This window comes from Strix aluco, chromosome 5 (genome assembly GCF_031877795.1).
Source record: "Strix aluco isolate bStrAlu1 chromosome 5, bStrAlu1.hap1, whole genome shotgun sequence".
Classification (NCBI taxonomy): Eukaryota; Metazoa; Chordata; class Aves; order Strigiformes; family Strigidae; genus Strix; species Strix aluco.
The window spans coordinates 10,133,663-10,148,277 of record NC_133935.1 but is presented as its reverse complement, the minus strand read 5'-3'; the positions used below and the strand labels follow the sequence as shown (position 1 = coordinate 10,148,277).

The following is a 14,615-nucleotide window of genomic DNA, read 5'->3' as shown; positions in this document are numbered from 1 at the left end:
ACTGCAGCATACCTCTATAATACTGTCTCCGTACTCCAAATTTTCTATCAGTAAAGCAGTAAAAAAGCTGACATGGTACCTAGTTAAACTTCATTTTTCAGGGCTCTGCATCTATCGCTGGTTTTCTGCAGCAGAGCTTCCAGAAGATGCACTGAAAGGAACCTGAAAGATGAGATGAATTTGATGGAATAGAATAATACAATGGTGCAACGCCAGGGCTGCACATCAGTGTCTGGAGTGCACACGGCTGATGGAGAGTTTTTTGTTCACTTGCTTCTTATCCATTTACATGAAATTCTGTCACCGTATTTTGACAGTGCCTGTGTGCTGTCTAGGCTGCAGGTACAGGTAGAAGCCAGTGGCACTAAAGCAGAACTTAGTGTGGGAGAGTTTACTGTACTTCTTGGATTAGGCTTTGCAGTCCACGTGCCCTTATGGTTGGCATTGCTGCTGGCTTCAAAGTGGTAGTTTAGAATTAGTTAAGGACTTTGCTGCAGTCATTTCTCCTTCTCGGTCTCAACCTTCCTGTGCATAGTACTTCTCATCTTTTCCTTATTAATTTGTCCTTATTCATTCTTCACCTTATGCTGGGTGCAGTGTCTCAGCCAAATACTTTCTCCAAAAAAAAAAATCTAAGTGATAATTGATTCAGCAGTGCTCTCCCACTGAAGTAGCCATCAGCTACCATTCAGCTCAGTTATTGGCAATGTGGATGAGTAAGAGATGCAGAAGATGCAGAAATACGCAGAATGGCTTTCTAGAGCAGCCTACTTGCTGAAATGTGAAAAGGGCACGTATAAAGCTACGTGAGAGTTGAATTCTTGTTTAGTAAAGTTCAGTTGTTCAGCTGACTTGCATTCTCTGACTTTCTTAGATAATCCTGTTTTCAACAAATAGGAGAAGATCACAAGCTATAAGATTTGTTATCTAATTATGGGGAAGACACTTTAGTCTTCATATGAAAAAGGACTGTACTTCCTTACTATGCATAGAAGCCTTGAGCTGTAATCATTCACTGTAGGTCAGATTATGCAACTAAGTAATTCTATATAATTTGAGGGGGGAGAAGGGGGAAGTGTCTTACTGTGGGAAGAAAAAAAGCTCAGGATAGAGTGAATGAAACTTTTGTGGACCAATTGTCTTTAGTCTTACTTTGCTAATTAATATCACTCTTGGTGTTTGATCAGCTGAGTGTTGCCTTTTGAACCTACTTGACCCTAACAGTAGCAGGGCAGCTGTGCATTTGAATGACCAGGTGCTAAGCAGAAGAAAAGTTCTGCTTGAAGATGTGAATTTGCAAGTGGGGGGAATGATTAAAGGCCATAAACTACCCATGTAATGCTCAGATAACATACTGAGAGGTATCAGGGAGAGAGGATTGCTACTAATACAACTCAGGCAGAAATTATTAGACACATTGCCTCAAAGTTCTAACAGAATTGCATATGTACTGGTTCAGCTGATGGGTAGAATCACCTGTTGTGTTACAATTTCTACAGTCATTTCTTTGCTCAGCATCTTGATGTGGTTAAGTTTGTTAACATATATTTTCAAACTAAGATCTTAACTTAAAAAATAATTTTCTGCAAACTGCTTAGGTGTTTGATATTCTTTAAGTAGTATTTAAATGATACTCAGTTGTAGGATTGTTTTTACACAAATAAGAACTTTGTATTAAAAATGCAGTTGTATTAAGGAAAAATGCTGCAGCAAAATAAGGAATGCAGTACTAAAGCTAAATAGCTACAGATGAAATTTTTAATAGAATTTTTGATATTGCAGTTTACTGAACAGTCTGTAAAACTGTACAAATGTTATCAATTCTCAGAAATTCATGCTGAAGTGCAGTTGAAGAATTACGGAAAATTTCTTGAGGAATATACATCTCAGCTGAAGAGAATTGAAGATGCTTTGGATGACTCTATTGGAGATGTTTGGGACTTCAGTCTTGATCCCATTGCATTAAAGGTCTTCATATATTTAATATGCATTGCAACTGTTATTTTCCTCCTTCCCTGAGAAGTAAAAGCTTGATGCATTTGTGCTCTTAAAATGTTGACTTCTGTGCTTGAGAAACCTATTCAATGCTATTTTAATTATCAAGTAATTAATAAATTGGTGCATATCATAAGAGAAGATGTATTATTCCTTTCCAGTCTTTTGGATGCTAGTGGAATTTAAATAAATCTGTAGTTCTTCATGTGTTGGGAAGGCTAATTTCAGCAAACTTCTTCCCTGTGGGTGTTGGTGTTTTTATCTGGGGGGTTGAGGTGCCAGGAGAGCTCACTAATAGTTGTATGAAGGCAGAGCGAACTGTGTGTGTTTGTAGTTGTGTTTTGACTTAATGGCCATGGTATTTTCTGTCCTCCAGAGGTGGCTATTTCCTTGATCATAAGTTCTCTGTCCTCTGTGGAGAATTATTTTTTCTCTTCACTGAATTTGCAGACATCGTTTAAAAGCACTTTTGTTACCGTATGGAACTTGTCTGTGCTGAAGGTGCACTCTCAGTCATCCTCTGTCTGAATAATTTGAGTAAATTATCTGTAGGGCCACCACAGTGCTGGATGTATATGAACTAGTCAATATCATGGCTGACTTCCGTACAAAATGTCAGTGCCAGCATACAGATATACATATGCATTCTGTTTCCTGCATTTGGGATTCTTAATTCATGTTTTAGGTTTCCTGAGCTGTTTTTTCTACATACGCCATAATAACCATGCTTTTTGCTTTCCAAGTTTCGTAAGTAACTTGTTGTAAATGCTATATAGTATACCTAGTTATTTGCTTTTCTGCTTAGAGTGAAAGGAAAGATGTTTCCATGTAAATGTGAAGAGCTGAGGTTTCCTGCAGCGTAGGTTGCCAGTAATGTGCAATTATTGTTCTCTTATTACTGACCCTACTTGAGATTAAACTGCAGGGAGGGAATACCTAGTTGGGTAAATGTGTTTTTTTACCAATATTTTCTAAAGTTGTTCATTGTTGGTTTTTTTTTTTCTTTATTTTAGCTTTTGCCATACGAACAGTCCTCCTTACTGGAGCTCATAAAGACAGAAAACAAGGTAAGTGCTGTATGCTTAAAAAATTTTTTTTAAAAAAATAGAGTTATTCTAGCTAAAACTAAGCCGTCTAAATGTGAATCTATTTGTAATCTTTGTGGTTTTTTCCCCCCCCTTTGAGTCTAGGTTCTAAACAAAGTAATAACTGTGTATGCTGCTCTTTGCTGTGAAATCAAGAAGTTAAAATATGAGGTAAATTTGGCTGTCTTTTATTACTATGTGTGAAAATGTTTGCAGATTGGCAAGCTGATATATAGATTTATTCTTTAGCAGTAAAGAAACAAGATATGATGTCTAAATAATTTTTGTAGTATGATTACATATATCCTATTTATTAAAAAACAAATTTCTGCTTTTGTTGTTAGGCAGAAACTAAATTTTATAATGGCCTCTTGTTTTATGGAGAAGGAGGTAAGTAGCTCCCTTTACTGTAAAAGTTTGTAGTTTTGTTATTGCTTCAGGTTATATTAAATGCCACAATAAGTGTAACTTTATAATACAGATACATGCATTGTCTGTATCTTTGACCAATGAATACCAACTAATGGACTCTGAGGTTATAGGGATATATGTTAGTGTCTTGTAACTGTCCTGAGTTAGCTCAAGTTAACAACAAGATTTACCTGTAAAGCCCCATTACTTGCAGTAAGTGTTATATTAACAGGAAGTTTTGTTGCAGCCTTATTTACATGGCAAGTAGGGAGCATGGGCTGTTGATGTTGTATTGTATGTTTAACGTACAGCTTATATACTGTAGGTGCTGTTTTTCAAAGTATGGTGTTGAAAACCTATTTTTCACAGTAAATACAGCCTAAACCAACTTACAGCCTATTGGGACTAGATTTTACATTGGTTGTAGTAAAATGTTAAATCTGTAATTTGATTGTAATAAAACCATTAAAAAATAACTTGTATCAAGTCCTGTCTACTTTACTTCTGCAATCATTTGTTCCAAGAGAAGCTGCAGTGTGTTAATGTCACCTGTCCTTCAAGTGCAGGTACTAGTACTCACACGACTGTTTAGACCATGGCATAACACAGGGACATAAGTGATTGTAAGTCAATTCAGTTGACAAATCATGAGCAGTTTTAAGTGAAAGCTGCTTTTTGTCTTGGAGTTAAACTGGTAACTCCTCCGAAGGATTGGTCTTAAGCTTCCACTTAAAGGATGCTAGTCTGGGAATAAGCACACATCTTGGTCCTGAGGACTGAATATATTAATGAGTTGATTTAGAGACATACCACCTACTTTTGTTTTCTGTTTCAGAAATTTGAGAGAAAGGGAAGGCCTTTTCATAGTAGTCTTATACAAGGACTTTTAAAAAGTTTTTCAAGAGCCTTGACTGTGACAGAAGTATTGGGGAATGTGCAATCTTCGAGCTGGCGACTGTTTATCATTCTTTTAAGTGCTGTATTAGTTGACTGTTGTGGTTCAGTTAAGGAATGTGAAAAAGTGTGGGTTGGTGTTTTTTCTTTTTTTTTTTTTCTTAGCAGATTCTCACTTCTTATCAGACATGGTTTTAAATATCTTAAGAGAAAGTGATATGCTGCCAAAACAATACTAGGGGATCCCTGAAAACTTCTCCATGTCTCTAGCATGAAAAATGTCAGACTGTTGCAGACTAACATATTGCAGCAGCAGTTTGTCCCTCATGTGTCTGCAGGGAGTGCTTGAGAATGGCAGGAACTGAGAGGTCAGCCTTCTGTGTGTATAGGTAGGAATGCAGAAATTTATGTTCTGCACTTCCATATCCCTCCTTGTAGCATCTGCTTTGATAACAGCAAGCTTGCTTACTTAGAACAGCTGGCAAAGTTACTGACTTGAGGATGGTTGAAATTTAAACAAATACTCTGCTGGTCTTTTTCTTCTGTATAAGAAACACTTTTTTTTTTTTATCTTGTCCTTGCAGTGGCTAGGGCTACTCTAACTTTAGTTAGTTGGATAGGGGTTTTTTGGACATACACTCAACAAGAGTAAAGGTGACACAAAATGTGTAAAGGGGAAGCATGCAATATTTAGAATCTTGTCCCAGAGCTCCATCTTACAGAAGTATGAAGACTCCTTTAGTCTCTGGTGAATGCTCTGAAAGAACATATTTTATGAAGCCATAAGGCCTGCAATTTTTATGTAGGTAAACTTGCAATTGTAAGCCATTTTTGCTCGGAGTGGCCCTATAGAAAAATCTCAAGTCTAGAGCATTAATCTGTCAACACATTAAAAAGACTCTATTTTGTCAGGGGGTATTACAGCTGCTCCAGCTGACTGGAACAATTTGGCGCTGGTGATGGAATTACTGTATTTCATAGTATCCTGTTAGTGTATTTTGTTACACAAGTAATTCTTTGAAACTATGGTGATGAGCCAGTTCTGTTGTGCAGGATGATATGTAGGGGAAAAAAAAAATCAAATTCTTGAGGAAATTGTATGGTACACAGCTTTTCCTTCTGGTTAATGATGTAGTATATTCTTTCAGTAAATAATTACCAGTGAATGTTCCTTGCAATATAAATACCTAGTGTTTTCATACAAACTTAAAAAAATGGAAACTTTTGTATGAAGTTGCATAATATATATGCCTTTAAAGAATTACATTTCATATTCTTTATTTTCTTTCAGGTGATGGAGACTTTTTTTCCTGCTTTGTGTCTAATTTATAAACAATGTAATTTTTAATGAGAAAAACTTCAAAAATAAATAAGCCCAGCTTAGGAAAGCCAAATTAAAAGTTTTTAATGCTCAATCAGTATGCTTATAGTAGTGAGTTCTGCATGTATGGCAAACAAATGTCTTGGAGGGCAAGCTTCAATGTTAATTTAACAGGTATAAAACAGGCTTTTGAAAGTGGTGACAAATGTTTGTCTTTTAAGCCACAGATTCCAGCATGGTGGAGGGAGATTGCCAAATACAGATGGGAAGATTTGTTTCTTTCTTGCAGGTAGAGTATGTTTTGATATTTTTTTTTTTTGACAGCAATTATAATCTTAATTTTACTTGCAAAGTGGATTTAACAGTCTGCAGTATCCTGCTTGCATCTTGCTGAAAGGCACTGTAGTCATTTGATATATTACTATGTTTTGCCTGCAGACGTGTCACAACCAGCTGACAGATCACACACTGATTTGGTTTTTTTATACTAGTCTAAAACTCTGGAAGTCTAGCGAAAGATGAAATTACAATTTGTGTAATCATTGCGCAAAGAAATTAGAATTTACTGAAGAAAATTTTGGCAAGAGAAGGTAAATCGAGGTTGTTTCATTTGATGGTAAAGTTAGATACATATTTTTATGGTTTTGATTAGTAGGTTTCAGTTTTCATTGAACATTGGGAATGAATTAATTGTTTATGCATCTTTTTTTAGCTGATAGAAGAAAGCAAAATTAATTTCCATGTACCTGGAAGAAATTACTTGTGCTGCACTCAGACTTTCAGGGAAGAACACTAATTTCTTACACAGTTTGGTTGTTATCAGGGTCCTTTGCATGAAAACAGGATCTGTGTTTCTTCTAAGGATTTCCTGTGCTCTTGGATTTCAGTCTACTGTGGAAGTGTTTTGTCTTTAGTATAGTATAAGTGACTGTCCTGTTCCCAAAAACGTTTCTATTTTTATGCAATATTGCTTGTAATGAAATATCTTTGTTGAAGTAGAGAATATACAGGAAGCTTCCAGGATGTTCAAACAAATTCTAGTTTAACAAAGGTTATAATTCCTGTTCTTGCTGTATAGTAGCATGACAGTAGTCATTTACTGAGTCACATGTTGAATGCTATAGGAAGTTGTTTCTCAAGCTTTTACCATGCTCAAGTGCAGTTAGTTATTAGGATATCTTGGTTTGGGGTTTTTTTCCCTCAATTTTTAAACTTTTCATCCTATCAGCTTTGTGAATTTCATCGTTTGTCCTCTGTTTCTTTCTGAGCAGATTTTTGAGACGTTTTAGTGGTTCTGAAATGGTGCTACCATATGCTTGTGTCTTTCAAACCTTTTTTTTTTTTCCCTGCCAGAGTGCATTGCAAACCCACTCTGCAGAACAAGATTGTTTATTTATGTGCTGATGTGTATGTGAGGCAAACACTACACAAAAATATAGCAGTATTGCTTGTGAGCCCACTTTGTATGTAAGCTACGATGGCTTGCTGATTGTTGACAACTTTGGAAAGAAGGGAGATGCAGGATGTTGCCCCAAAGGGAGGGTTACTGTGCTAACAGGTGTGTATTACTTTGGGTAAAGCTATGAGGAAAACATTTTTCTTATTGAGTTTGTTCCTTTTCAACTGTTGTGTTCCCCTAAATCCACTCAGTAGTAGTCTATATCCTTAGACTGGGGAATGCTGCTCTGGTTAATGCTAGAAGTGTATCCCCAAAGGTGGTGTGAAAAAGGAATGAAAATGACAAAAGAGGTGAAATGTTGCTTTCGTAGAGCTGATGTCCATGTATTGGTTTATTGGCTCTTCTGAGTTCAGGATTTCTTGATTAACTAGATGTAATAGCCTCAAATTTACTATATCAAAAATGTTCTTTTTTTTTTTTAATTATCGAAATAATGCTGTGAAACACTAGTTAGGTACTCTTGATCCTGCAGAAGACAGTGTATTTGAAGAACTCTAAAATTATAATCTTGTCTGTATTATGTAGCAGCTAATATGCATGTGCTGTTAAATTGGACTATTTCCTGGAAGTTTTAAAATGGCAGCTGGTGCCCCTTCCCCAGGAAACGATCTCAATTGTCTGTTAAACCATTCCTCTTCAATCTGTTGGCTTGTTTCAGCTGCATTTGTTAGAGCAATAAAAGTATAAGAAGTAATGACACTTTTATGTTTTGCAAAAATTGGTGACTAATAGAAGGCAGAAGCCCAAATAAGATCTATTTTTGATGGAGGGGAAGACAGAATTCAGCTGTTAGCCAGTCTCCTGGCAGGAATGGCAGGCTAGCTGGTTAGCTGGTGTGGGCTGTCTGCTATGAAGCCATCTGTGTGCTGACTGGCTAGACTCCTCACATGCTGACTTTTCCTTGATGGGATTATAGGGTGAATTAATGAGCAAATATCATTGCCGTTAAGGGAGACTCAAGATTCGTTTATCCTGTTGCTCAAGGAACGCCTTGTTAAAATCCATTGTAGAAATTAAGATAGTCCTTTACGTGGTCAAAGTTGATCTGTTCTTACTCATTTTGTACTATGTAACTGAGCTCAAGTTCTGCTTTAGTCAAGCATGCCTCTCAAAGACATTGCCTGTTTTTTTTGAAAGTGGTATTCTGTGCTTTAGCACTCTTACAGTAGGTCCAGACTTCTGTGTTAATTGCTAATTTGAATTCAGCCATCGCCAGCTCCCAGAGTGTGACTCTTGGATCTAGTGGGGAAAGGCACAGCCTTTGCTATCAGGGATATTCTCTCTGGAAGTACTTGGACATTGTTGTCAAGTCACTTCTTACTGTCTGTAATAAATTGAACCAATAGTATAAATAGTCCAAGTTGTATTGGAAGCTTATGTTCAGTAGCTTCTTAGCTTAGTCGCAGATCCTTTTTCAGAGCTCTTAGTAGGATGTTTTCCACCCTGCTGTAGGTCTATCCACTGGATTAGAGATGTAGCTGGAGCTTGTGCTGCAAGTTCAGTGGTTTATGTTCAGTGTTTTGGATGTAATGACAACTTGTGTATGAGGGTCTGTACATATATATGCGTTTTATTTTCTTGTATTTCAGGAGCTGTCTTGCTTTGTTACCCGATGTTATGAAGTGGTGGTGAATGTAGTGCATCAGCTGGCTGTTCTCTATACCAGCAACAAGTAATTATTCCCTAAAATGCTATGTTGTTTTTATGTAGTTAAACAAATGTAGAAAATTTGAATGTCTTAAGACATGGTCACTTTTGGAATATTGTTGTCTAGAGATATGGAGAGTGCTTTGCTATGCAAGTCTGGGCTTCATAAGCTGTTACAGAAGTGGATTTGTTTTATTTTTAGAAAAGGTGGTGCTTTTATATAATGAGATGCAAAAATCTTAATTTTTGGTCATTTTTTGATAGAATTGATGTTTCAGAGGCATTTAGTTTTTATGATTAAAAGATATTATTACTCTTTCATCCTTGTTTTGTTTGAGAGAGGGATTCCCTCTGACTGATACAGTGGATACCAGTAGCTTCAGAAGCTTAAAAATCAGTTGACTTCCACAGTCTGTTTTAAATATGTAAGTCTTGGTATATATTCCTCAGAACAACCATGGTTTTAACCCCTGAAGTTGAGCTTAGTAAGGGCCGTGGGATTTAGCTCCTCTGAAAACTATGAAGAGAGTTTAAATCTGGATAGAATTGTTGGGTTTAGCTATGAATGTAACTGCAGGGCTTGTGATTACTTCTGCCTCCCCCAACCCAGGTAGGATAGCATAATTCTTCACCATTTTATTTGTTGTTTTCATTTTTGCCTCGCACTACAGCACAAGGTAGGCTTTCTGTATGGTGCTGAATGAACAAGGCTGGATGTGTAGCTTGAATCAAGCCACGTTCAATATGTGAAGTGATTTTTGTACTTTTGGGCCACAAGGCTGGATGTATCAAGACTACTTGCTGGTTTCATAACTGAATTGGGAATTGCCAATACACACCTGCACTGAATACAGTCAGTGGTTTGAACCAGTCACATGCTGTACGTTTAAAAATGCAGTATTAAATTTGATCATAGCACACAGATTTCACATAGCGTATACTTTTAATCAGATTTTGAGGTTCTTTTGTTTTCTGAAGTTACTATGTTAATGAAGAAACAAAGAACACACCATGATACAGAATTGATAAATATGCTCTGTTCTAAGGATTAAAAAGGCATTAAAATATTTATTTTATTTACAGGAATGCACCTAAAATTATAGAGACATCTGGAGTTCATTTTCAGGTGGGAATGATTTGGAACCTGTTTGCTTATGTTAATATATATATGTCTTGATCATTAATCCTGAGAAAAGCAGCAAGAAAGTGAGTTGCAAGTACAACTTTCAATCTGGAATCTTCTTTAAAGGTTTTAATTTGTTAATTGGCTTTTTCTGACCAGTGGAAAGGACTGGTATCGCCATGTTTTTCATATTCTAGCTTTCTTAGCTGAAAAGTGTTTGCATGCTCCCTTATTGTGTGCAATATGTGCTTCTGTATGCAGAGTATTTTAAAAATTCTACCCTTAATGTTGAAAAACATCAGTGAACTTAGAGGTGCCTGCATGCAAACTAATGTTCCTTGTGTCACTACAAAAAATAGTAAGCCTTTAAGCTACCAAATGAAGACATCTCTGATTTAACTCTCTAGCTGATGTGTTGTTGGCTGTATTGAAATGTATTTCAATGTATTGAAAGGAACTGAAAGTTTATATACCATGCATGACTACAATAAAGTTTTCAATAACTATAGTACTTTTTTTTTAAAAACAGGCAATGTACGAGCATCTGGGAGAGTTGCTCACAGTCTTAATCACTCTGGATGAAATAATTGACAATCATGCCACTCTGAAAGATCACTGGACCATGTATAAGAGGTGTGTCTCTGAAGGTGTGAAAAATACTCTGACACATGCATGTGTCTTTGTTCTAAGAAAGTCACTGTGGGAACATGGATTTTGGTAGCCCTGAGAATTTTCCAGAAATCTCAATGAAGAGCAAGGCTAAGTTTTCACTGTGTACTTCTAACAACACCAGTAAGTTTTTAAAGTGCTGAATGTGGCATTTGCAATACACGGTAAGCAGCTTGAGTAATAGTTGGTGGGGCTTAGAATATATTCAATAAGAAATCTAATTTTGTACAGAACTGATCTAAAACTATCCCTATCCATATTGATCACGGGGATGGGCATAAGTAAGAATGCTATCTTAAGTAAAAGCTGAAGAGTCAGCAATTATAAAGGTAGTTAAATGAGTGGAACAATAACTGTTTTGTTGAAAACCTAAAAAAGGGGAGTTATTCAAATGCAAATGGCTTATACAGACCTAGTGGGTTTTGTTGTTTTTAATTCTGGAGTTGCTGCTGGGCACGGATGTGGGCAATTAAAATCTGTTATCAAAATAGTACAGGATATGATAAAACTGTATGTATGTGTTCCGCATCTCCTCCTTACAGGCTGCTAAAATCTGTCCATCACAACCCTTCTAAGTTTGGGATTCAAGAAGATAAACTGAAGCCATTTGAAAAGCTGCTGTTAAAACTGGAATGCCAGTTACTTGATGGAATGATATTTCAGGTAATGAAATTAATGTTCCCCAGTATGATAGGGGAAACTATTACATTAAGGCGACACTCTTTTTAGAATGGCTTTGTTTGTTTTTATTTTGTTTTGTTCTGGATACAGTGATGTGTGAATTTGGTTCTTGCATCTGTGCATGGGGGAGAAAAAAAATAAAGAGGCTCTATTGTAAGATCGTTTCTTAGCTCTTCTCATGTGCTAGAACTGTGCCAGACTTTGAATGGTAGCACTTAATGCTTACTGCTTTGCAGAATTAAAGAAACACTTAAACAACTTGGCATTAGGACTATGTATTAACAGGGAATCTGTTTTTCACTAGAAATTTTGATAGTGGGCAGGCTTACATAGCATAGATCCACTTTATTTTAGCTGCAAGTTAAAGTCTCCTCAGTAATCTTCAAAATAAGTGTGACCTCTTGTTATATACTTTGTCTCATTCCTAGCATACAGGACAGGGAGCTGTCATTAGGTACCACTTGAGTGGTGTATACCCCTGAAACATGCAAGTGTACAGGCGGATGAGAAGGATTATTCCTTTTTCAATACAGCTAATGTAAATGTATTCCTACAAGAAGCCATCTTTTTTTAGGAAAGTGTGTATTTGAGACCCTGAAATCAGATGTTGTGGCATAGTGGGCAGAGGGTAGCGTTGCTGAATCTGGTCACAGCAAAGTCAATTGAACAGGACTGTTGTTCAGTTCTTACTGTTACATCTTAAGTGACACAGGGAAGAAGGTTTTGCTGTGTAGAAACCTACAAAGGGAAATTGTAGATGAATAATTAAGCCCAATTTGGCTTATTCTTCGAAGGACATTGCTACCAGCTATCCATTTTTCATCTTATATTTCTCTAGTTTTGCATTAGTACAGACACTTCATTATATGTTTGAGACATCAGTAGGATTTGTCTGGTATTCATTCAGAAAGTTTTCCTTCCTGTCCTGCCATCACCTCTTCCTAACAAAAATACATGAAAAATATTCTTAAATACAATTCCATTAAAGACTTATGTAATACCTTTTAGAAAATCTGAAGTGTGTGTTTATTTTTTTATTATTGTGTGGATTTTGGTAATTTTTGTATACTGCCACCAGTGGTGTGGGGTTTTATGCTACAAGTTCATGAACCACAGCCTGCAAGCAAATTTGTGTGATAATATTGTTAATGGATACTTTGTAACGTATTATAATGTAGTAATGCAAATAAGCATCTAGCTTCCTATCACTAGCACATCAAGGGGTTTCCTTAAAAATGCCCCTTAACAGAAATGTGAAGTAAATAAACTGGTTTTTTGAATGTTAGGTATGAGAGAGGTTTTTAATGTTTTCTGTTATTATATTAAATAATTAAGCATAGTTAAAAATATGTATGTTGTGAAGTTTAAGACTAACTTCGGATTAATCTTAAATCAGTGTGCTCCTGTAGTATTAGCTTCTGTTGAAAAATCAGTATTATTTTAAGGTCCAAAATTCCTGGCATTATCATTATGCTTTCTTCTTTTCCTTTTTGCTCAGGCCTGTATAGAGCAACAATTCGATTCTGTAAATGGTGGAGTGTCAGTGTCAAAGAACAGCACGTTTGCTGAAGAATTTGCTCATACTCTTCGCACGGCTTTTGCAAATGTTGAAGCCAAACTTGGTAATGCAAGCTCACGATTGTCTTGCCAGCTTTACTGTTTCTAAAATGGTTTGTATTGTGTATCTGGGAGTACACTTCAAAAAAGGTGTATTTCTGCAGGTGAACCTTCAGAAATTGACCAGAGAGATAAATATGTGGGCATCTGCGGCCTCTTTGTACTGCATTTTCAGATTTTTCGGACCATAGACAAGAAATTTTACAAGTCATTGTTGGATGTCTGTAAAAAGGTGAATGCTTTTATTTTTTTTGTCAGTAACTAAGAGGTGAAAAAAATTTTTAGTAATGAAGTAGATAACTTTCTTAGTTGCATAGTATAGCATGGACTTGGGAGAAGAAAGGTCGCGATTTCCCAAACCAAGTCAGAAAGTAGAATTAAGATTTTTCTACTTTTTATAATTCCACCCCCTCCCATTTTCTCTTAAAGATGGTCTAAAGCCTGTGCGCTCACTTACCAACAAGGTAAAATAACTTGAAATTACCATTAATATGCTTCTTCTCAAGATTAATGTGACAGTAAGGACAAAAAATTGTTTGAGTTACGAGTATTGTGGGACAGAATAAATGCTGTGGATTTTGACCTTGGCTATAAACATGTATTTTGAAAGACATCTAAGCCTAAAGGTGCTTGGGGCTTTTTCATATCAAGTGGTATTAAGAAATTATTAAATTCTCTAATACTTATTGAGAATCAAGGACAGTGATGATAACTTTGTCTATAGTGTTCTTAGTGGACTTCTAGGGGAGAAACCTCTTTTAACATAAAGGCAGAAATAAACTGAATTGTATGTTATGGTTCAAAAGAGGCATAAGAAGCATGCATGGTGGCATAGTGTTTGTTGTAGTCACTTATGTTTATTGCCACTTTGTAGTATTTTCCCACTTTTTTTTCTCCCCCGCAGGTACCAGCCATCACATTAACTGCTAACATTATCTGGTTTGCTGACAACTTCCTGATTCACAAGATACCGGCTGCTGCCAAACTTCTGGACAAGAAAAGTATTCATGCAGTTAAAATGCAAAGGGAGAACTTTCTACAGCAGAAGGCACAGTCACTTACCAAGTATGCTTCCTAAATACTGCTTCATGATGCTTGCTGTTCGGCATATAGCTTATAAACATGTGTGTTTCTTCATTCAGTGTACTGTTGCTTGGTGATGTTAAATCAACTTTTCCACTGCACTACAGCAATATGTGTGTGTTAGTGTTGCTGAAAAAGTGTGGGTCAAAACTAAGCTTTTTTTTCATGTCATGCTTTCAGAAGAGTGTATTATGTCACCAGAATAAGTGTTCCTGGCAGTTCTAAGTATTTGATTGTTTCAGTTATTTCTATTTCCATGCTTTCAACTTCCTGCTTTCTTAAACTAGTGTCTAGTAACCTGAGCTGCTTTGTTTTCTGTTAGGGCTCTCTGCTTTCTGTGTGTTTATGGAGGTAAGTTGCTAGTAGGCTTGTAGGGGAGTTTTTTTTTCCTCTGCTTGGTGATGATACTTTCTCTGCAAGTGTTTGTTTCTTTATGACTGTTCCAATTGCTTGTTTAATGGTCCTTGAAATTATCTGTATCTGAAAAGGCTTCTCTTGTTTTCTGCTCTGCATGTAGTTTGCAGGTCACTTCCTTCTCCAGGTTCTTTCTAGAATATGTTTAAAGATGAGTTGGAATTTTTTGTAGTTGTCAGTCTTATGAATTGTATGTGCCGCACTGCATAGCGAGAT

General features: G+C 36.4%; 1 protein-coding gene across 7 annotated transcripts in view; it reads left to right on the top strand.

The window, feature by feature from the left end:
- The window catches only part of WASHC4 (WASH complex subunit 4), a 42,389-nt gene that overhangs the window by 2,243 nt on the left and 25,531 nt on the right, over positions 1-14,615 (top strand). For 3 of the 7 annotated variants that reach the window (XM_074825878.1, XM_074825879.1, XM_074825877.1), the window contains exons 2-13: positions 1,829-1,968; positions 3,009-3,062; positions 3,186-3,251; positions 3,425-3,470; positions 5,928-5,995; positions 8,755-8,837; positions 9,896-9,938; positions 10,465-10,568; positions 11,147-11,267; positions 12,784-12,907; positions 13,007-13,134; positions 13,807-13,967. In XM_074825878.1, the coding sequence (XP_074681979.1) occupies positions 1,829-1,968; positions 3,009-3,062; positions 3,186-3,251; positions 3,425-3,470; positions 5,928-5,995; positions 8,755-8,837; positions 9,896-9,938; positions 10,465-10,568; positions 11,147-11,267; positions 12,784-12,907; positions 13,007-13,134; positions 13,807-13,967 (1,138 nt within the window). Of the gene's footprint in view, positions 1-1,828; positions 1,969-3,008; positions 3,063-3,185; positions 3,252-3,424; positions 3,471-5,927; positions 5,996-8,754; positions 8,838-9,895; positions 9,939-10,464; positions 10,569-11,146; positions 11,268-12,783; positions 12,908-13,006; positions 13,135-13,806; positions 13,968-14,615 lie in introns of those variants that run through there. The other 4 variants (XM_074825880.1, XM_074825883.1, XM_074825881.1 and 1 more) reach the window with 4 other exon arrangements.